This window comes from Bos taurus, chromosome 1 (assembly GCF_002263795.3).
Source record: "Bos taurus isolate L1 Dominette 01449 registration number 42190680 breed Hereford chromosome 1, ARS-UCD2.0, whole genome shotgun sequence".
In the NCBI taxonomy this organism is placed as follows: Eukaryota; Metazoa; Chordata; class Mammalia; order Artiodactyla; family Bovidae; genus Bos; species Bos taurus.
Window position 1 is genome coordinate 126,338,201 of NC_037328.1, and position 21,754 is coordinate 126,359,954.

General features: G+C 36.4%; 1 protein-coding gene across 3 annotated transcripts in view; it reads right to left on the reverse strand.

The window, feature by feature from the left end:
* Positions 1-21,754, reverse strand: part of PLS1 (plastin 1) — a 128,203-nt gene that overhangs the window by 13,472 nt on the left and 92,977 nt on the right. For all 3 annotated transcript variants that reach the window (XM_010801556.4, XM_059886715.1, NM_001103299.2), the window contains 6 exon segments: positions 18,294-18,459; positions 18,070-18,212; positions 16,619-16,714; positions 13,932-14,127; positions 8,378-8,456; positions 4,825-4,939 (listed from right to left, as the gene is read on the reverse strand). In XM_010801556.4, coding sequence (XP_010799858.1) covers positions 4,825-4,939; positions 8,378-8,456; positions 13,932-14,127; positions 16,619-16,714; positions 18,070-18,212; positions 18,294-18,459 — 795 coding nt within the window.

The window sequence follows — 21,754 nt, forward strand, 5'->3', positions numbered from 1 at the left end:
GCAAAAGATTTTTTAAAAAAGCAAGTTTTCCACTGCCAGTCATTGCAACAGGAGAATTTTTGAACAAATTGTAATAATTACTCATGTAAAATGTATTTCAACAAAGGGCTATCTATTTTATGGCTAGTTTGAGTACAATTCCTGATGAGAACGATGGTGAGAAAAGAGCTCGGGGTTAATAGTTTAGAGGGCCGAGATGCTGATGTGACGAGCAGTGAAAGAGAAAATGGAAATGGATGCTAGCATAAGGGAAAAGATGAGTTCTACTTTTTGGCAACATTTGATTCCAAGTTGGGCAAAATAGTTCTAAGATGAAGAGAGGTACCAAACTAGAGAAAGAATAAGAAGTTAGGTTCCTAGAAGTAAGCCATGTTTATGGTGGTACTTAACACTCTAAAAAAGGATCTGCTCCCTAAGAATATAAATACAGAACGTTAAGAGCATTAGACCAAGAACTGAGCCTTGGAACTGAGCCTAGAGTTGTCAGGCTAAAAGTTTAAAACCCTGTGAAAGGTAAGAAGAACACAAAGCATGAAAAAACTGGAGAGTATATAGTCTCACAGAATTAATGGAAGAAACAATTACCAAGCATTTCAAAAGTGAAGATCAGATAATATGAAAATGAAAAAAACTATATAATGGGAGACAGAGTTCCAAGGGAAAAGAAATACCAAAGAAACACTGAAGAAAGGCTATTTAAGTGGTGCAGTTTTACCAACTTCACAAATGAAGCTAAGTGACATCCGGTGATGAATGCCCAAAGTTGATAAAAGAAGTCCCTGGATACTGTGTCATGAAAGTACTGCTTCTTTATTTTTTAAATATCTTGAACTTATTTCAGGACTTGTGTTTCATTCTATAAATAGCTAGTATTTGTTGAAAGGGAACATTCTACATATGATTAGTTTGTGACATCATATAATTAACATTAAAAACCTCCAGGTATAATGAATGAGGGTTCAGTTGGTTTTCCTGTTACATTTTGCATCTGAAATTTTGATTTAAAAAACTTATATGAAATTAGGTAACAAAATTTCCTGAATTTTACTCCCATGATAATTACAGGCATATCAAATAAAATATAAAACACAGATAGTCCAACCACTAGAAATACTGAAAAATGTGAATATATAGAAACCTCTTGTAATTATACTACCCATTTAATTACTTTTAATATTATGATGCCTTTCTTCCTTGTCTTTCTTTCAAAAATAGGATTTAAAAAAAATTTACAGTCTATAAATACACAGTCTAGAGATCAAGAGGAAGAAGTCCATTTTGAACACCTGTCTGTGTATGTGTGTGTCATACTGAGTGAAGTAAGTCAGACAGAAAAAGACACATCATATGATATCACTTGTACGAAGAATCTAAAAAAAAGAGTACAAATGAACTTATCTACAAAACAGAAATAGTCACAGATGTACAAAACAAATATAGTTTTGCCAGGGGTAAGGGGAGGAGGGATAAATTGGGAGATTGGGATTGACATATACACATTATTACATATAAAAAAAGATAAATAATAATGATAGATAATAAGTGAAATTATAGGTCAATTAAAAGGACTTTTGGAAGATTATTGATATATATTACCAAACTGTTTTAGAGAGTTTATACAGATGAACACTCCCTCTAACACTGGATGTAGTACAATCCATTTCTTTCGTTTTATTTTCTTTGGTTACACCATGCTGCGTGTGGGATCTTAGTTCCCAACCAGGGATAGAACTCAGGCCATAGCAGGCCCTAACCATTGGACCACCAGGGAATTCCCAATTGTTTCTCATCTTAAATTGCATTTCTTTACTGTGGGTGAATATTTTTTCATGTGTATATTATCTATCATTATTTATTTTTCTGTGAATTGTTCACACATATTGTTTACTCTCCCATTTTGCTATTACAATTTTCGTAATTGATTTGTATAAACTACTTTTATGTTAAGGATATTAACCATTTATTGTTCTGTTGCAAATATGTTTCATAGTTTATTATTTTTATTTACTTTTAAGTTTTGTTTCTGGTGTTTATTTTTGCATAAGAAGTTTTAAATTTGTATGTAATCTACTATATCAATAATTTATTTGTAATTTATCATTGTAAGAGTAAATTATAATTCACTTCCATTTTCTTAAAGTTTTATTTATTACATTTAAGCCTTTAAGTCTTCACTTATATTCCACTGGATTTTTTTGGGTGGATGATTTATGGTGAAAAGTACTTTTTTTCCCTACAAAATATTTACTCACTTGTTCCGGCATCATATTTTGGATAATCCTTTCTCTCCCTACTGGATTCAGTAAGCAATTTGTTATATATTAAGTTCTTATATTTTAGGATAGGTTTTTAGGCTACTGTAATCCATTTGATTTTTGTATGCATATTAAACTATTTCAATTACTTTAGCTTTATCATAAGATTTTTATGTTTGCTAACAGCTTCTCCCTCAACATTCCTAGAAAATGTTCTTGATGATTGGGGCCTGTTTCTTATTCCTTTTTATTTATTTATTTATTTTTTGTTTCTTATTCCTGTTGAACTTTAAAATCACTTTTATAATCCCATCCCCCAATATACACACATGCCCACATATGCATAAGGAGATTTATTGTAATTTTAACTAGAATTATTTCCCACCTGTAAGTCAATTTGTAAGAATTTGAATGTCTTTATAATATTTAGATTTCTATCCAGGAATATGGTTATAGTTCTATTGATTATATTTCACTAGAGATAATTTCTAACTCATGATACTGCAGGCTAACTTCACAGTTCAGTTCAGTTCAGTCGCTCAGTCATGTCCGACTCTTTGTTACCCCATGAATCGCAGCACGCTAGGCCTCCCTGTCCATCACCAACTCCCGGAGTTCACTCAGACTCACGTCCATCAAGTCAGTGATGCCATCCAGCCATCTCATCTCCTGCTACCAATCCCTCGCAGCATCAGAGTCTTTTCCAATGAGTCAACTCTTCACATGAGGTGGCCAAAGTACTGGAGTTTCAGTTTTAGCATCAGTCCTTCCAGTGAACACCCAGGACTGATCTCCTTTAGGATGGACTGGTTGGATCTCCTTGCAGTCCAAGGGACTCTCAAGAGTCTTCTCCAACACCACAGTTCAAAAGCATCAGTTCTTCGGCGCTCAGCTTTCTTCACAGTCCAACTGTCACATCCATACATGACCACTGGAAAAACCATAGCCTTGACTAGACGAACCTTTGTTGGCAAAGTAATGTCTCTGCTTTTTAATATGCTATCTAGGTTGGTCATAACTTTCCTTCCAAGGAGTAAGCGTCTTTTAATATCATGGCTGCAGTCACCATCTGCAGTGATTTTGGAGCCCCAAAAAATAAAGTCTGCCACTGTTTCCACTGTTTCCCCATCTATTTCCCATAAAGTGATGGGACCAGATGCCATGATCTTCGTTTTCTGAATGTTGAGCTTTAAGCCAACTTTTTTAACTCTCCTCTTTCACTTTTATCAAGAGGCTTTTGAGTTCCTCTTCACTTTCTGCCATAAGGTTGGTGTCATCTGCATATTTGAGGTTATTGATATTTCTCCCTGAAATCTTGATTCCAGCTTGTGCTTCATCCAGACCAGCATTTCTCATTATGTACTGTGCATATAAGTTAAAGAAGCAGGATGACAATATACAGACTTGATGTACTCCTTTCCCGATTTGGAACCAGTTTGTTGTTCCATATCCAGTTCTAACTGTTGCTTCTTGACCTGCATACAGATTTCTCAGGAGGCAGGTCAGGTGGTCTGGTATTCCCATCTCTTCAAGAATTTTCCAGTTTGTTGTGATCTGTCAAAGGCTTCCTTAGAACTCATAATACTCACTTTTGCCCACATTGCATTGTATCATAGTTATTTGCACACATATCTTGAGCTTCACAGGTGGCACTAGTGGTAAAGAACCTGCTTGCCAGTGCAGGAGATGTAAGAGAGAGATGCGAATTCGATCCTGGGGTCAGGAAGGTCCCCTGGAGGAGGGCAGGGCAAACCACAGCAGTATTCTTGCCTGGAGAATCCCATGGACAGAGGAGCCTGGCAGGCTACAGTCCATGAGGTCACAAAGAGTTGGACACAACTGAAGCCACTTAGCATGCACACACACATATCTTATCTAATTTCTTTAGGATTTCCTGAGGACCAACTCCATGACTTGCTCTATTTTATATCCTGCATTGTACAGTATATTCAGGTTGTAGGTAATCAATTAATATCTACTGAAAATATTAACAAATAACCAGTAAATATCTGGCAAGTTTTGGCAATTATAAAATAGGAATTCATGGATGATGCATCTCCAAGAATATTAAATTCTGCTGCTGCTGCTGCTGCTGAGTCACTTCAGTCGTGTCTGACTCTGTGGGACCCCATAGACGGCAGCCCACCAGGCTCCCCCATCCCTGGGATTCTCCAGGCAAGAAAACTGGAGTGGGTTGCCATTTCCTTCTCCAATGCATGAAAGTAAAAAGTGAAAGTGAAGTCGCTCAGTCCTGTCCGACCCTCAGCAACCCCATACTCCTCCGTCCATGGGATTTTCCAGGCAAGAGTACTGGAGTGGGGTGCCATTGCCTTCTCCGTCTTAAATTCAACAACTTGTTAAAGTTGTAGTTATACAAAGTGTCTGACTTGGAGGACTAGTTTCATCTTTCCAAACACAAAAGCTCACCTGTATTAAGGATAATAAGCATAACATGATTTGGGATGAATCTGTGGGGACAGATTACATTTACTAAGCTTTATGAAACTCTTAAGTCCTCTGTTTTATATGAGAACAATAACAACAGATCCACGGGCATTATTTCATTCACCTTCTTCATGTTCCCTCCAAGAGCAGGATAAGGAGGTTTGTTCACATGGCTCCAGTCAACTGGCACACGGATCATTTCGTAGAGCTGAAAGATGACTAATGCATCTGCAAGGTCACTAAGACAAGAGAAAAAGAAAATGAAGGAGGAGGAAATGTCGGTATGATCTGGTTTTACTAAGCACACTGGAGATGGGCTTTGTCTACAAAAATACAACAGGACTACTGAATGCTTAAAGAATGGCAGGCAGAATAGATCATTTGACCCAGAACTTGTAATCTAGGAATCTGTCCAAATTTTTTTCATAAACGTGTACAAAGATATATGTACAAGGATATTCACTCCCATGGTATTTATAAATTTAGAGACAATTTAAATGCCTGACAGTAGGGGCTGTTGAGTAAGTTAACCTCACCCTGGACTCCTGGACCATTATAAGATGGAACAAGGTAGATCCCTATGTTCTAATATGAAAGCTTTATACAACACACTAAGTTTAAAAAAGCAAGAGGCATATATTTAAGTATTTAAAATATTATTTTTAAATATTTCTATTTAAGATATTATTAAATGTATTTTAATTACATTTATGCATTTTAATCTTTTAATCTAAAAGATTAAAAATATATTCAGAGTTAGTAGTATTTAAATACCTCTATTCATAGCCATTACCTCTGGGCAGGAAAAAAAGGAACATGGGATGGTAAGATGGGATTATCATGGTTTTTTTTGTTGTTGTTCTACATACTTACATACTTCCTGAAGCTTGTACCATGAGAATGAGTTCATCTATTACTTATGTATTATGATTTTTTAAACTTTAAAAATCACAATAGCTACTCAGTAGGAAGCTGTTCATGTCAAACAGTGAGGGTTAAGAGGAAGGAATTTAGGAGAAAGTAGGAGTTACTGAAGTAAAAATACTACTACTTGGGATTCAGAAAAACATGTTCTCCTGAGGCACCCAGAGTACATCTATTGAATCTGTTTTCAATTCTGTATGGTAAGGACATAAAGCAACAGTGACTGATTTTTAAATTGCTAGCTCCATGCTGAATTACATGAGTTTTCTCCCTCAACAGCTTGTTCATTGAGCTCTGTTTTGCTAAGGTTCATATTAAAGTTACTTTGCATCTCTGAGCACACACCATATGGCCATGCAGGGGGCTGCGCCCTGCACTGAGTGAAGGAGAGAGAAAGTCCTCCTGTCTTAAAAGAAGCGTCTTCTTTTGATGAAGGTAAACAAGAGCTAAGTCATCTATCAGCACATGGGGAAAGCTGTATGAAAAGTAAATCACTGAAGTAGTTGTATAGGTTCTGAAATCTCATTTCATGAATGTTTTTGTTTTTTTACTTTAAAGGAATTCATTCTTATTTCTATGTAGTATGGTATTAATACTCATGTTTTGCAAATAGGGAAACTGAGGCCCAGAGAGTTGAAACGGTTTCCAGATGTGTTCTAGAACCAACCTGTCATAGAAAAATTCTAGGGCTGGTAATTCTTAAAATATATTTAATAACTTGAAAGGAGAGAATTTTCAGTTAAAAACAATCTAAATGATTCTTTTGCTTTGGTTTAGGTTGGGTTTGGTATACTACGGGTGGGGAGCTAATCACTTAGGGGTTGGTTTAGGAATATGACCCAGACACAAATTTATGGACATACAGTTCTGGTGCCAACTAAACCTCTGGTTCTTGTTTTTCTATATCTTGATGGTGATTTTTGAGAATTTTCTGAACTTCCCTTACCCCTCCAAAAATTACCTATACCTGGAAACCCTGTGCTAGCAGTTTAGGAACTAAATAAAAATAATCATCTTTAGCTAAAAAATTTAGCCAATTATTCTCCACTGTCAACCACAGAGAACTCTAGTATTCCTGACATTTATGAAGCTACCATGAAGTCTCAATAAATTCTAATCTCCTAGTTTTAAATGTCCTTATTAATTTAAAAGAAAATACATGTTTATTGTAAAACAAAGAAAAACCCTCCAAAACCATATTTAAATTACTAACATTAAAACTAAGTCTCCTCACTACCTTAACCCTCCTCTCTAGGTTGTATACAGTTTGGTTTTAATCCCTCTAGATTTTTTAAAAATTCAAATACGTATATGTATATACTCAACTTTAAAATAAAAATGAGATTATAGTAGTCCTATTATATCATTATGTTCTCTCAGTTATATATTGTAGACATTCTTTCAAATGAGTCCATAAAGATCTAACCTTTTTTTTTTGAGAAGAAAATTTCTATATTTATTATAAGTACAAAAGTAATGATAAAGCAGTATCATATTATATATTTACCTCAAGTAACAAGTATATCACAAGAGAAAAATTGAGAATCTCTGAATTATGTATTTTCTGCCTTTTAATTGTGGCAATATTTAGTGGGTTCAGAAAAGTAATATTTCACCTGAGGGTTTTGAATCAAGGATTTTTAGTGAGATATCACACTTAGAAAGATAAAGAAGGCAACAGAGTTTGCAGTCTTATTAAACTGCTATCCCTTTAGAAGAATAAGCTTAATTAGCATCCCTCTTTACCTCCAGTATTAGAGTTCTTTACTGCACCACTACTCTGAGAAGTTCCAGTCTAAAAGACATATGTCTTTTGTCATCCAGTTGGAATTCACACACTCCTATTAAAGACTTTATGAAATTTAAGTCTATCACATCAAAGCTAGTTACCACAACCAGGCAATACTGATTTTAAAGACTATTTTGAATATACACCAAGAAATAACTATACCATAAATCTGATCCAGTGAACATGGTCTTTTGTGGTATTAATCTTCAGTTCATATTTAAATAAAAGCAGTTATTGTTCATTAAGAAGTTTCCTTGGTGTGTCAATTATTAATAGGTTTAGTTAATTAGAAAAATATACAATTAGCTGGAGCTGAGTTCTTTTGCATTTTTAGGCATGCTCAGGTAGATCTTGTAATGGAGAAGGATGGTTTCCTCTCATCTACACCTAGAAAGACACCTTATTTGCACTACTGGTGAGCACAAGAAATGGTTCAGTAAAATATTTTCTTAATTCTATCAATGTTAATAATGTGTTGTCATTTTTAAACAAAAAAGAATAAAACAACAAGTATGAAGGGAAACGAAGTTATTTCTACAAATTAGAAAAAAGTATTCAGAACAAATTATAGGATAATTAAAGTTTGGGGCAAAAATAAATAGAATGTGAATTATAATGATGAACACTGATAAAATAAGAGCAATTAATATTACTGTTCTTCTAATCTGTTAAACTTGAAATAATTTATTATTTTCCTGATTAGCAATTATAAAAAAGATGAATTATCTTTACTAAATTATTTATATCATCAAAAATTATAACAATAACATCATAATATTATCTTTTCAAATAATACTTTTCTATTAAAATCCACTGTATTGCCAATCCTCAGGATTCTGAAACTCTAAATGTTGGCTAAAATTTTTGAGATTTTTACAAAATATTCTCATGTAAACACACCTACAGTTTGAAACTAGAGAAGTTGGACTCTGGCCCAGAAAGCTAAAACACATAAAATATTTACCTGTACAAATGATTAATATATGGGTTGACTCCCAAGGAATTCATCCAATTCCGAAATGTCCTCTCTTCCTTGCTCTCTCCTAAAGTAGACACAAGTTGACACTGATGATTCAGGACAAAAAAGGAATCAAGAATTGCATATTAAACCATTCTGGCAGGCACAAACTGGTCATACATATTTTGTATGCCATGGTTCCTATGATACAACAATCTTTTTGTTTGTTGTTCAGTCACTAATTCATGTCTGACTCTTTGCAACCCCATGGACTGTAGCCCACCAGGCTCCTGTGTCCATGGGATTTCCCAGGCAAGAATACTAGAGTAAGTTGCCATTTCCTTCTCCAGGACAATCTTTTTAGGGAAGAAAAAAAAAATCTCTTTCCACCAAAGCTCCCTTTCCCCCTGTCTAGAAAGTCTCCATTTGCTTTCTAAATGTCTTCATCTAGAGTCCCTTACTTGGTGTTTGTAAATTACTGAGCCATTAGTTTCTGTGTTCAGAAAAGTAACAGGTAAACCTATGTGGTCCTATCTGTAGTTATGACTTCATGCAAAGGGGACTGGTGCAAAATTAATAAAACAACCTTTTAGGGTAACATTAGCACTTTAAACAGAAATAGAAAAGCTCTACCTTTCCCAGTGTGGTATCTCTAAATCTGTACAGAGTATGGCTTTACACAGGAAAGTGTCTGAGCACACAAACCTACATTTTCATCACACCAAACAGCAATGAAGAGGAGAGGGGATTAGAGGTAATATAAAAACAAGCAATGAGGGGCTATAACTATTTTATAGGCTTCCTGGGTTATTTTAGATTGTCCCTACAGAAAACACATAAGGGACATAGCCCCTATACAGAGTGCGAAAAGACACAGTTCATCATAGTATAGTAAGTCACTAGACCTCAAAGATCACCTCAAGAAGTAACTCCTGGAGGCAGTATTATTAAACCTGAGATTACGTATGGTCCTTGAGCTTCCCCTTCATAGCAGCGCTTACCCCATCCATAAGGGGAATGTGGGCTCTGGTATGGACAGAGAGAGATGGGGGCTCTTTTGCCATATCTACCTTTTAGGAATCGCCAGCATTGCAGATTGTCCTAAGGGGCCATCTAGAAATATTATTGTTTGTTTTTCAGCTAAGTTAGGGGACAATGGAATAGCCTTGCCTACCTCTCATCACTAGACTCTTGAAAATGGAAACGTTTATACGTCTCATCACTTCCAAGACGTGGACAAGTCCAGGTCACCATCTGAACTTTGGCTTGTGGGGGATCCCCAGGATAATCTATCACATTTGACCATCTGAGCACCAGGGGCCCATTCCTATCGCGTCATCCTTGCAGTCTTCTTCAGACTGAGTGTCACACATAGAGTAAACCTACACACCCAGAACAGAAATCCAAATCTTGTAAAATTTAAAAGATTCTGGTTTTTGTGTTGACTGTCCCTTGCATTTTCATGTGGTTTTCAATACCATTATCTAAAGCCTTTCCCATAATCTGCTTTAATTCTTCTCTATTCAATTATATAGCCATATAATTTCTTGCTCGGAGAAGGCAATGGCACCCCACTCCAGTACTCTTGCCTGGAAAATCCCATGGACGGAGGAGCCTGGTAGGCTGCAGTCCATGGGGTTGCTGAGAGTCGGACACGCCTGAGCGACTTCACTTTCACTTTTCACTTTCATGTATTGGAGAAGGAAATGGCAACCCACTCCAGTGTTCTTGCCTGGAGAATCCCAGGGACGGGGGAGCCTGGTGGGCTGCTGTCTATGGGGTCACACAGAGTCGCACACGACTGAAGTGACTTAGCATAGCATAGCATAATTTCTTGCTGAAATTTTGTCTCCTCTGGTCTATATAAAAGGTCTGCAAAAAGGATCCATCTGTTGTATCTGCCACAGTCATTTTATAATACATAACTGATATGAGAATCTTTTTAAAAAGAACAAAGTTAAACTACTCCTAGAACTCATGCTTGCCTTGTTTTGGGAGTTATTAAAAGGTGCATAAATGGAAGCGAGAGTCAGTCCATAAAGAAAGCTGAGTACTGATGACTTGATGCTTTTGAACGGTGGTGTTAGAGAAGACTCCTGTGAGTCCCTTGGACTGTAAGGACTTCCTACCAGTCAATCCTAAAGGAATTCAGTCCTGAAAATTCATTGGAAGGACTGATGCTGAAGCTGAAGCTCCAGTACTTTGGCCACCTGATACTCACTGGAAAAGTCCCTGTTGGCTGGGAAAGATTGAAGGCAGGAGGAGAAGGGGACAACAGAGGATGTAAAGGTTGGATGGCATCACCGACTCGACGGACATGTGTTTGAGCAAGCTTCGGGAGTTGGTGATGGACGGGGAAGCCTGGCGTGCTGCAGTCCATAGGGTCGCAAAGAGTCAGACACGACTGAGCAACTGAACTGAACTAGGTGCAAATTAAATATTTCAACTTTCCTGAAAGTGACATAAATGTAACCATACTATGATTAGCAGCTTGATGCATGTGACTTGAATTTATCTTTTAGTTATTTCTCTATTACATTCTGGTATTTTGTTATATGTATAAATTTTTTCTAGTAATTAGAGAATTTTTACATTATTTTCATCTAGGAAAATCCCAATTATGTTTTAAGGTTTCAAACACCAATAGTGTAACAACAGTTTAAATTTTACTAAAATAATATCCAGTTTCTGCTGGACCTGATGAGACAAGACACTAAACTTGCATTTTCATTGACTTCTATAACTATTATAGACCAGTGTTTTCTGTTTCTTCCTATTGCTCTAAACTAATTGTATCATTATTTTAACTTTTGATACCTGGAAAGTAAAAGAGATTTTAAAAGTGAGCATTTATTTATCCACTACCATTTCAAGTTGTCTTGGTAAATAAATGCTCAAGGCCAGAAGCACTGTGCATTCGCGGAGGAGTCATGGTAAAGCATTACAAAAACATATGTATTCCAGACCGGAAGTGTTGTCTGGAGTTCAGACAACTAAAGCAATCTTGGGCGTAAACTCTTAAAGGCTGATAGAAAAGAGAGAAAGAATTATAAGACATTCTCTTCATTTTTAGGACTAAACTGACATTGCAATTGATAAAAGTTTAGAGAAAATAACAAAAGTAGGCTACTAAGAGGAAAGGAAGGAAAATATATTGAACATTCACTACATGTGCTAAAGTGGTGTATTGTTTTCCTCTTCCCGACCATTAGAGAGCACACAAAATTTGTTCATTAATGAAAGGTCACTTTAACTTGCTCTGGAACTCTTCAAAATAAGTATTACTATTAAGTCTGGTTTTATATATGAGAAAACCAAGGCTCATAAAAGTGCTCAGTTATTAAACTGGGGGTATCATGATTTAGACAAAGTCTAATTCCATGGTCTATGTATTTTCTATTACCACAAATAAATTTTGAGATGGTCTCTGTATCGGTAGCCCCATATTTGGCTCAATTTAATATGAAGATTTATTATTTAATTGGGCCTTTACTTTGCTTTAGTTCCATACAGATAAAATTCTTTGCCAATGAGGACATACTAATACATGAATATGAAGGTGATAAGGTCAAGCTTCAAATTTCATAAGGATCTACAAAAACTAATGTACAGAAGAAAAAATTCCAGTGATAGTCGACGTCAAATTCATTTTTGGCAGATGTATCAGGACATACATATGTTCTAAATAAAGATGACTGATAAATATTTCCCACAGTATTTTTTATATAAATAAATACTAATGGAAATATTTAGCAATCCTGTTCACACTGAAAAATCCCAAAAGCATGCTGAACACCAGCAAAAGAATTCAAACGTGACAAATAGGAGAACGAGCAAGTTGGAAAAGATATCTAGCAAGAATTCAGTGACTATAAAAAGCAGGTCATTTTTAATATGCCACTCTAAACAATGCCTTCTACTATAAGGCAGAGAGGAATTTTGAAATTTTCCAGACTGATAAAAAAAACACAGCCATCTCCCTTTTTAGTTTTTTTAAAAGTTCTAACCCCTCACCCTCAATTTCTCTGCTGAGAAATCAACATTTTTTAATCTATCTTACCTCTCAGTTACATGTCTATGTAGAGAACACAATCTTTATTTTACTGAATCTCAGAAAGAGTGAGGTAAAATCATAGTCCTCCAACAATGTATTTGTTAAATCTGAAGCTTCTTTCGTTAATCAAAAATCTGTCATTATAAAGTGACCAGGACATTGGAACTCTGGTCGTGGTAGTCAAAGAGAAAAAGATGATAGGGCTAATTTCTCACTCTGTCTCACAGACGAAGAGGGAGTAAGATGGGTGATGTGAGACAGTGAACACTGAAGTTCAGGTTCTCCCCACCAGGAAGAATCCTCGCCTCAGAACCAGCTTCTCCAAAGGCAACTATCAAGGCTACTGTCTGAGTAGTCCCTAACCTCTGCTAACCGCCACTGCTGCCACTATTTTTACTTTTGGTTCTAGTACGAATGTGGGTCTTGGTATACATGTGAGTAGTTGTGAGGATGAGAGGAAAAGGAGAGAGAGACTGGAACAGATGAGAAAGAATGAGACATTGAGCATGTTTTTGTCATTATGATGATTCATATACTGTAAGTGTCAATGACATTTAGTAAATGTAAGTAACATAGCTCAGCAATACAAAATGATATGTGTTATAGATCCTAAATCAATCCTTTCAGAGATTCTTGAGATAAAAGATAAGTGTGCTTATTCACAGCAGAGGGATAAAGGCTTTCCATCAAATCATGACATCCAGTTGTCAAAACTGATCCCTAATGTGTTTACAACTCCACTATCCCATAATTATAGAAGGCAAATTAGATAGAGTTTATTAATCAAGTCTTGCCCTGCTGTTCTAATTAAGTTTCATTTGTTTCTTGCTTGTCATCCTTCATTCTTTAGGCATATTAAGGCAGATTAAAAAAAACCCCAAAACACAACATGAACAATGCAAAAAATATCAACCCAGATAGAAAGAACAAATAGTACTGATAAAAAGCACATTCAGAATGAATATATTTATAGAGTATAGAAAAGTACTAAATACAGTACCTACATTAGGAGGGGTCAAATCTGCATTTCATGAAGCAAAATAGGAAAGTATTATAAATTATGAGACAGAAAACAACAGCCCACACACAAGACAAGTAATGAATATTGTCAATTTTTTCAAGTGAACTAAAAACAGAAAAAAGAGAACAATACTGGAGTCAAACTGAAGCTTTCAAAGGAGGAAAAAGTTACAAATAATTATTTTTTCAATAGCTATATTTCATTGTACATATTGGTGGTGGAATTATGTAGTCATTTAAGAGACTATTTTAAACGTATGATGGTTTTCACTAAACTCTTATGGAGAAATGACAGACAAGTACGATTTACCTCAGCATTTGCTTTTAACCCAAATGAACAACAATTTTCTTTAACTTCTTAATGCACGCACATGCCAGCACACAGTCAGCTACATCTCCCTCCGCAATCCCCTACCTCCGACAGTGAAGTAGGACGATGTCATAAAAAGATACACAGTGAATCAGTTAGAGACAGAAAGAGCATACCTTCCAATAAATTCACATCGATGTCATTATTATCAGGCTTGTGGAGGCCTGGGTACGTGTTAAACAGATTAGCTACAAAAGCCAGGTTAAGTTTAGGATTGCCTGAAACCACATCTGCAGGAGTAACAAACTGTCTGCAGCCCAGTTTGTCTGCTTCCTGAAGCATGAATTCAGCACGCTTCAAGTCATTTTTCTCCTAAACAATGAAATAAAACAAAAGTGGTCAAGATTAAACTTTTGATTAGCATAATTTCTTATTCATATACGTATTTATAAGCAATTACTTTTCTGGAAATGAATCAATGGATGGCTCAAAAGGAGGTCAGGATGCACAGCAATTCCAAATTAACTTCCCCATTTCTTTTAAATCAGTAAGAACAAGTCTCTGAGGTTTCTTGCTGGAACCAGAAGAATATTTCATCCTCAAAGCTAAAGTACTCAACAAAACTCTCAAATATCCTATCAGTAAGCTGCTGCCAAGTTGCTTCAGTCGTGTCAGATTCTGTGCGACCCCATGGACTGCAGCCTACCAGGCTTCTCCGTCCGTGGGATTCTCTAGGCAAGAACACTGGAGTGGGTTGCCATTTCCTTCTCCAAGTAAGCTGCTACTGGCTGAATTATAGGTAACTTGTTCAGGGCCATATATTAGAGTGCCTTCTGGCCAAGAGACTTACTTACAAATGGTACTAATAAAAAGATATCTACTCTGGTATTTCCAGTGTATTCTTTTCTCAGTGAAAAACACGTTGGGATACATGTAAAAAAATACTAAAATCAGAAGGAACACACTTTTCACAAATGCAAAACCTTGGAAACAAACCAATGCTTATCAACAGGAGAGCAGATGAAAACTGAAACTGTGTTAATAGTCATATAAGAACATACAACAATAGGAGTGACTCTCAGTAATATAATACACTCAAAATAAACACTAGAAATTTAAGTACAACATGATAAACTTTATATGAAGTTAAAAAATAAAATGCAAATTTTAAATCTGTAAGAAATACACTTAGTTGAAAAAAAAGTGTATTAAAAGCAAAAGAACATGAGCATAAGAATAAAGACAATGATTATCACATTAAAGGCAGGCAGAGAGATGGGACAGGGAAGAACTACACAGCTTTATATAATCTGATGTCAAAGTCCTAGCATTCTTGTTGGATTTCAATACAACAAACAACTACCAAAGAAAAATAAATTTAAACAAAAACATGCATGGACCCATGATTAGAGTATATCATGACCAAAGACTAAGATTTATCTAATTTTATGCACTAGAGTTGTAAATAAAATGTAACTGAAATCAGAGAAAGCAATAAATTCAATGTTATCAAACAACAATAAAAGCACCTCGAGTAGACATGAACAAGGCATAATACATGGACCTTATTTAGATTTTAATTCAAATAAATGATAAAAAGAAAATCTGACATTTATGAGGCAACTGGAAATGTCAACACTGATTAATCATTTTGATACTACAGACTACTGTTATTTTTTTAGGTACTATGGTTATATTTTCAAAGTGTCTTTATCTTTTAGAAATACATATTAAAATACTTATTGATGAAATGATAATATGTCTAGAATTTGCTTCAAAATAATATGGAAGATGAAGGAAATAGGTAGGTAATAAACGGAGAAACAAAACTGACCATGCATTGATAGCTGTTGAACCTGAGGAATGAACTCATGGTAGTTCAGTATACTGTCTGTTCACTTTTGAATAACTTTGAAACTTTCCGTAAGTTTTTTTCAGTTCCTAATATTTGTACTCAAGCAAATTTGCAAATTGTGCATAATTGCTTTTAGATTTTATAATAATGTGAAATAAAATTAGTGGTGACTCGAATTGCCTTTAAAACTAAACTTGGATGTTACACTTTAAGCACTTAATAGATTTTTATACAAACTGTAATCTGATCAGATTTTAACATTTAGATGTAACCCTGGTATTTACAGTTTATGCTAAAAGAATGGACTTCCCTAGGAAATTTTTAGATGACCCAGGATTTACATCAGTCCTTTCTACATCATAAATACTAGAATTGCCATCTTTTATTTTGTGTATTGCCAAATATAAATGGGAAGAAATGATAATTGATTGCTTATGAATCCATTAGCAGCTTGTTGCTCCCTTTCCTTGTACACTGTCACAGCTACAAAAGCACCCGAGTGAGTTCCAGTGATGCTGTGCCACGGACATATAGGTGGGCATAAAGTTGATTCGACACATACTCAATGTCAGGATCCCTTTCTTCACTCATGACAGCCATATGGCTTAGCATGGAAATTTGGAGCCTAGGGCACAGAAAAAAGCTTCTGAAAAGCATAAAAGCCAAAGTCTAATGAAGGGCTGAGGACTCTACCAGGGAATGCCCCTGTAGAGAACTGAATTCTATGACTCTACTCACTACTCAAATTCATAGAGGTACAAAGTTGAACACTGGTTACAAGGAGCTTGAGAGAGAGGGGGAAGGAGAGTTATTGTTTAATGCCTATAGACTTTACTATGTGATGAGGAAAAAATTCCAGAGAGGAAAGGTGGTGTTGATGGCACATAATGTAAATGTACTTAATGCTGCTGAGCTGTTCACTTAAAAATGGTTAAAATGTTAAGTTTTATGCTGTGCGTATTTTATAAATTTTTTTTTTTTTTAATTTTAGTTAAAAATTATACTCACACTAAATCCTGTAAGATCAATGGCAATGGCAGGTCCATCATCCCGGTCACCTTTAGGTGCAATCTGATTCAACAGATGAAAATAGGCTCTTGAATCCTTTAAGGGAAGAAACACAACAGAATTTTAAAAGTGAATAAAATCACCACTGGATTTAGGAAAAAAGTACTCATTGAAGAAATTGCCTTCATTTCACAGAATGAGTTATTCAATAACTTAGCAACCTTTACTTGTTACTCCAGGATTCTGAATGCACTACATTGTTTCACACTTCAGAGATTCTAGCAATTGTGTTTTGCACCTCAGAGCTTCTAGCAACACTGTCTACTACACTCTTTCATTGCCCTTCCTCACCTCTTTCCTTTGTTTACACTCCTAAGCATCTGCATCTCCAGTGGGTGGGTGGTGATGGGGAGGGATGGGGTTTCAAGTTACTTTGGTTCAGAGAGAAGCCTGAAGACCTCCTTCTGTCTACTGATTCCCTATGCCCTCAGATACTTTGGTTTCCTTTTTTTTTTAATAAATTAAATACATTTTTGCTTGCACTGGGCCTTCATTGCTGCGCACGGGCTTCCTCTAGTTGCAGTGAGCGGCAGCTACTCTTTATTGGGCTCCTTATTGTGATGGCTTCTCTTATTTCAGAGTACTGGCTCCAGGAGCACGGGCTTCAGTAGTTGCAGCTCATGGGCTCAGTAGTTGTGGCTTATGTGCTCCAGAGTGTGGACTCAGTCGTTGCAGCACACGGGCTTAGTTGCTCCACAGTATGTGGGATCTTCCTAGATCAGGGATCAAACCCATGTCCCCTGCACTGGCAATTAGATTCTTATCCACTGTACCACCAAGGGAGTCCCCTTTGGTTTCCTCTTAACTGGTTATTGGCAAAGTGGAAGTAAGAGTAAGAAACAGGTTATGCCTACCAGGGCCTCTAGTCTAGCAAACAGATAATAATTCTCACTCTAACAGACTGATATCCTCATTATAACTTAGTCTATTTGTATCACAGAAAATGAAAAAGAATGCTTTAATTTGCTAATGCTAGCATCTCTTTCCTCTTACAACCAGTTGTATTTCTTTTTTCTAATTTACTTACTTATTTTTTGGCCACACCACTTGGCTTGCATGACCTATGTTCCCTAATCAGCGATTGAACCTGGGTCCTCAGCAGTGAAAGTGCCAAGTCCTAACCACTGGAGCGATAAGGAATTTCCCAGCTGTATTTCTTATTACAAGCCAACAAACCAGTTTTTTTTTTTTTTGCAAAAGATTTTGTGATTATAAGTGGGGGGATCACCTCAGATGGAGAAATGCAAAATTTCATTTTCTATACTGTGTGCTTGAGAATTAAACTCCAGTTCTAATTTACTTCTAAACCCCATTTGACATTCAAAACAAATTTGACATGTGTTTTGACATTCTTTTTTTAGTGTCACAAATCTGAGCATTTAAATATGAACCTTAATGTCGTGGCTGAAGTTGCTGATGGTAGGCCATCCTGCATTGGTCAGATGGTAGTTCACCCATTGCAGCAGTAATTCCTCTGGAGATAGCCTCATTAGCTCTTCTAGATCCTCACCTTCCTTTAGCAATGCAATCAGAGCTGAGAGGAAAACAAGGAAATATAAATTCTTCCCACAGTAAATATATGTCAATGAGAAGCAAATATTTTTGATGACCTTACCTTCATTCCTGGAAATCTCAATATCAGCAAAAAGCCCAACTTTGATGATCTGCCAGAGAAGTCCCAAGACCAAGTGAGGTTTTCCTTCTGTGAGATCCTGAGCCCCAATGTTGACTACAGTACAACCAATGGCTGAGGCAGAATTCAGGGCTAGGTTTAAATTTTCCTAAATTGCCACAAAGAAAAATAAACGTGAGAAAGTACTTTCTAAACTTGTCAACAAGTTGTGGCGGTAAATAAACAATCGGTGCTAAAACTTAAGATTTTTCAACATAGTTAGTACTTATATCACCTCTGTATGCCAGTGACTTTCAGAAACCTATCTCCGGGCCACACTTCTGCCCAGCCCCCACTGTAAGCTCTACACCAATATACACCCTTGGCTATGTCCACCTGGATGTTTCACAAGTACCTCCAAGTCAATGTGTCCAAAACTGAAGCAATTTTCTGGCCATACTTCCCTAGTCTCCCTCTAATCCTCTGTTAAAACTACGTTTTCCTTTATTTTCTGTTTTGGTCCATAGGCCCAACCTTCATTCTTTCTTCCTAAGAAGGCAACCTGAGCAGAATCCTTGCTCTTCTTGCCTGCTATAGCCTGTGAGCAATTGCTGTGTAATTTCACCTTCTAAAAACCCCTGGAAACTGTCTTTCTTCAAGTTTCTTAATTCCTTCCTAATACCCATGCTCAGACTTACTTTCTACAATCCACCTATACTTAGGTACTTTAAATACCCTGTGATCTTGGGAAAATGAGAACCTGACCATGTTCCCTGGCTTTAAAACCCATCAAATGTTCTCTATGTCCCACTGTGTCCTGTCACTCACTCTGTTCCAGCTCTAAAAATGGCTTTCTCTGATTATTCTACATGAAATAACAAGCATCACCACATCACCACACTCTTTGCTGGCACTCATTATTCTTTATTTTACTCTTTATCATTCTCTGACATATTATACAGTTACATATTTATTATTAACTAATATAACATATATTATAACATATTGATATAATGTTTATTACATATTGTTATTACATATATTTACATATTATTATTACATATTTATTATTATTATTAAGAGTATGAGCTCTGATTATGTCAACAGAGGAAGAACGCCTACAACCCAACAACAAAAAACCAAACAACCTGATTACAATATGGGCAAAGGGCATGAATTTCTCTGAAGAAGATATCAAATGGACAGTAAGCACCTGAAAAGATGATCAACAGGAGAAATCATTAGGGAAGTGTCAATCAAACCCACAATGAGATACCATTTTCTATCCATCAGGATGTCTGTTATTAAAAAAACAAACAAAATAACAAGTGCTAGAGAGGATGTGAATAAATTTGAACCCTAGTTCATTCCTAGTGAGAATATAAAATGGTGGAATTTCCATGGAAAACTGTATGGCAATTCTTCAAAAAATTAAACATAGAATTACCATGTCATCTTGGGACTTCCCTAGTGGCTCAGATGGTAAAGAATCTGCCTGCATTACACGAAAACTGAGTTCGATCCTGGGTCAGGAAGATACCACCGAGATGGGAATGGCAAGCCACTCCAGTATTCTTGTCTGGAGAAATCCATGGACAGAGAAGTCTGGCAGGCTACAGTCCTTGGGGTCACAAAGAGTCAGACACAACTGAGCGAAAAGTATGGTGGCACCATGTAATTCAGCAAATCCACTTCTAGGTATATACTCAAAAAACTGTGAGCAAGGACTTAGATTATTTGTATACCCACGTTCATAGAGCATTATTCACAAAAGTCAAAAGGTGGAAACAATCCAAGTGTCCATCATTTAAACAGACAAGTAAGATATAGTGTAGACATACAACAGAATGTTATTCAGGTTTAGAAATGAAGAGAATACTGACATATGCTATGAAATGGGTGAACCTTGAAGGCATTATAGTGAAAGTTGCTCAGTCATTTCTGACTCTTTGTGATCCTAGGGACTGTAGCCCACCAGGCTCCTCTGCCCATGGAATTCTCCAGGCAAGAACACTGGAGTGGGTTACTATTTCCTTCTCCATTGAAGACATTATGCTAAGTGAAATAAGCTGGTCACACACACACAAATAACTATTGTCTGATTCCAATATGAGGTATCTGGAGTAGCCAAATTCATGGAGACAGAAAGTGGAATGGTGAATAGCCAGGGGATGGGGGAGTGGAGAATGGGGAATTATTACATAATGGGTATAGAGTTATATTTTAGGAAGATGAGAAGGGCTCTGGAGAAGAATGCTATTGATGAATGCATAGCAATGTGAATGAATTTAATGCCACAGATCTATACACTCAAAAATGACTAAAATGGTAAATTTTATGTTATGTGTAATTTACAACAATGAAAAAAAGGGAAAAGAAACACCTTGAAGGTGCTCTCTACAGCCAAACCTGGAACGATTTAAGTACCAAAATAATCAAGAACACTAATGAATTAAGCTACTGGAAAAAATAGGAATTCCTAAGTCCATATCAATGCTAGAAAAGGAGAAAGAAGGAGAGAGAGAAAAGTGAGGTCTCTGGGTTACAGAAGAATGCCAAATAATAAATAACTGGTGCATGTGGAGAAGTGCTGGAGTTGAAGAAACAATTTCACAACCGTCATGCTAAAGGCTAGGTTAGAGGGACTTTCCTGGTGGTCTAGAGATTCATGCTTCCAGTATAGGGGGGCAGGTATGATCTCTGGCTGGGGAACTAAGATCCACTCAGTGTGACAGAAGGGGATAAAATGACAGGGGTAGGGGCAAGTAACTCAAAGTTGTTTTTATCCAAATATGCCATTAATTTTAATCTAAAAGCTTAATTGAAAACAATGTTTAATTAATATTAATGTTTCCTTTAGTTGTCATCTATCCAGCTTCCCTGGTAGCTCAGACGGTAAAGCGTCTGCCTGCAATGCAGGAGACCTGGGTTCGATTCCTGGGGTTGGGAAGATCCCCTGGAGAAGGAAATGGCAACCCACTCCAGTACTCTTGCCTGGAAAATTCCATGGATGAAGGATCCTGGTAGGCTCTAGTCCATGGGATTGCAAAGAGTCAGACACGACTGAGCAACTTCACTGATCAATGCTGTACCAGTGACCAGAAACACTAATGTACAGAAAAAGAACCACCAAACAACAACGAAAGAATACTTTGGGACAACACATGATGGCAAGTTGGAAAAGACAATGAATTAGAAAAATTCAGAGTTACCTTGGCTTTTAGCTATTTTATTCCCTTTGCAAATTTCTTCCCTAGAAATAACACATGCATAGTATGTAGCGACGACTTTTTTCCCAGTCACTTTTTCACCCTTTGGAAAGACACCATTTGCTATTAGGCACTGTTTTTGTGGCCATTTAATGGCAACAAATAATCAATACAGTCAGACTTTAAATTCACCAAAGTTAAGAAGCGATAATTTTAAGAGCTAGGGGATTTATTGTTAATTGTGTTTGATTTTCT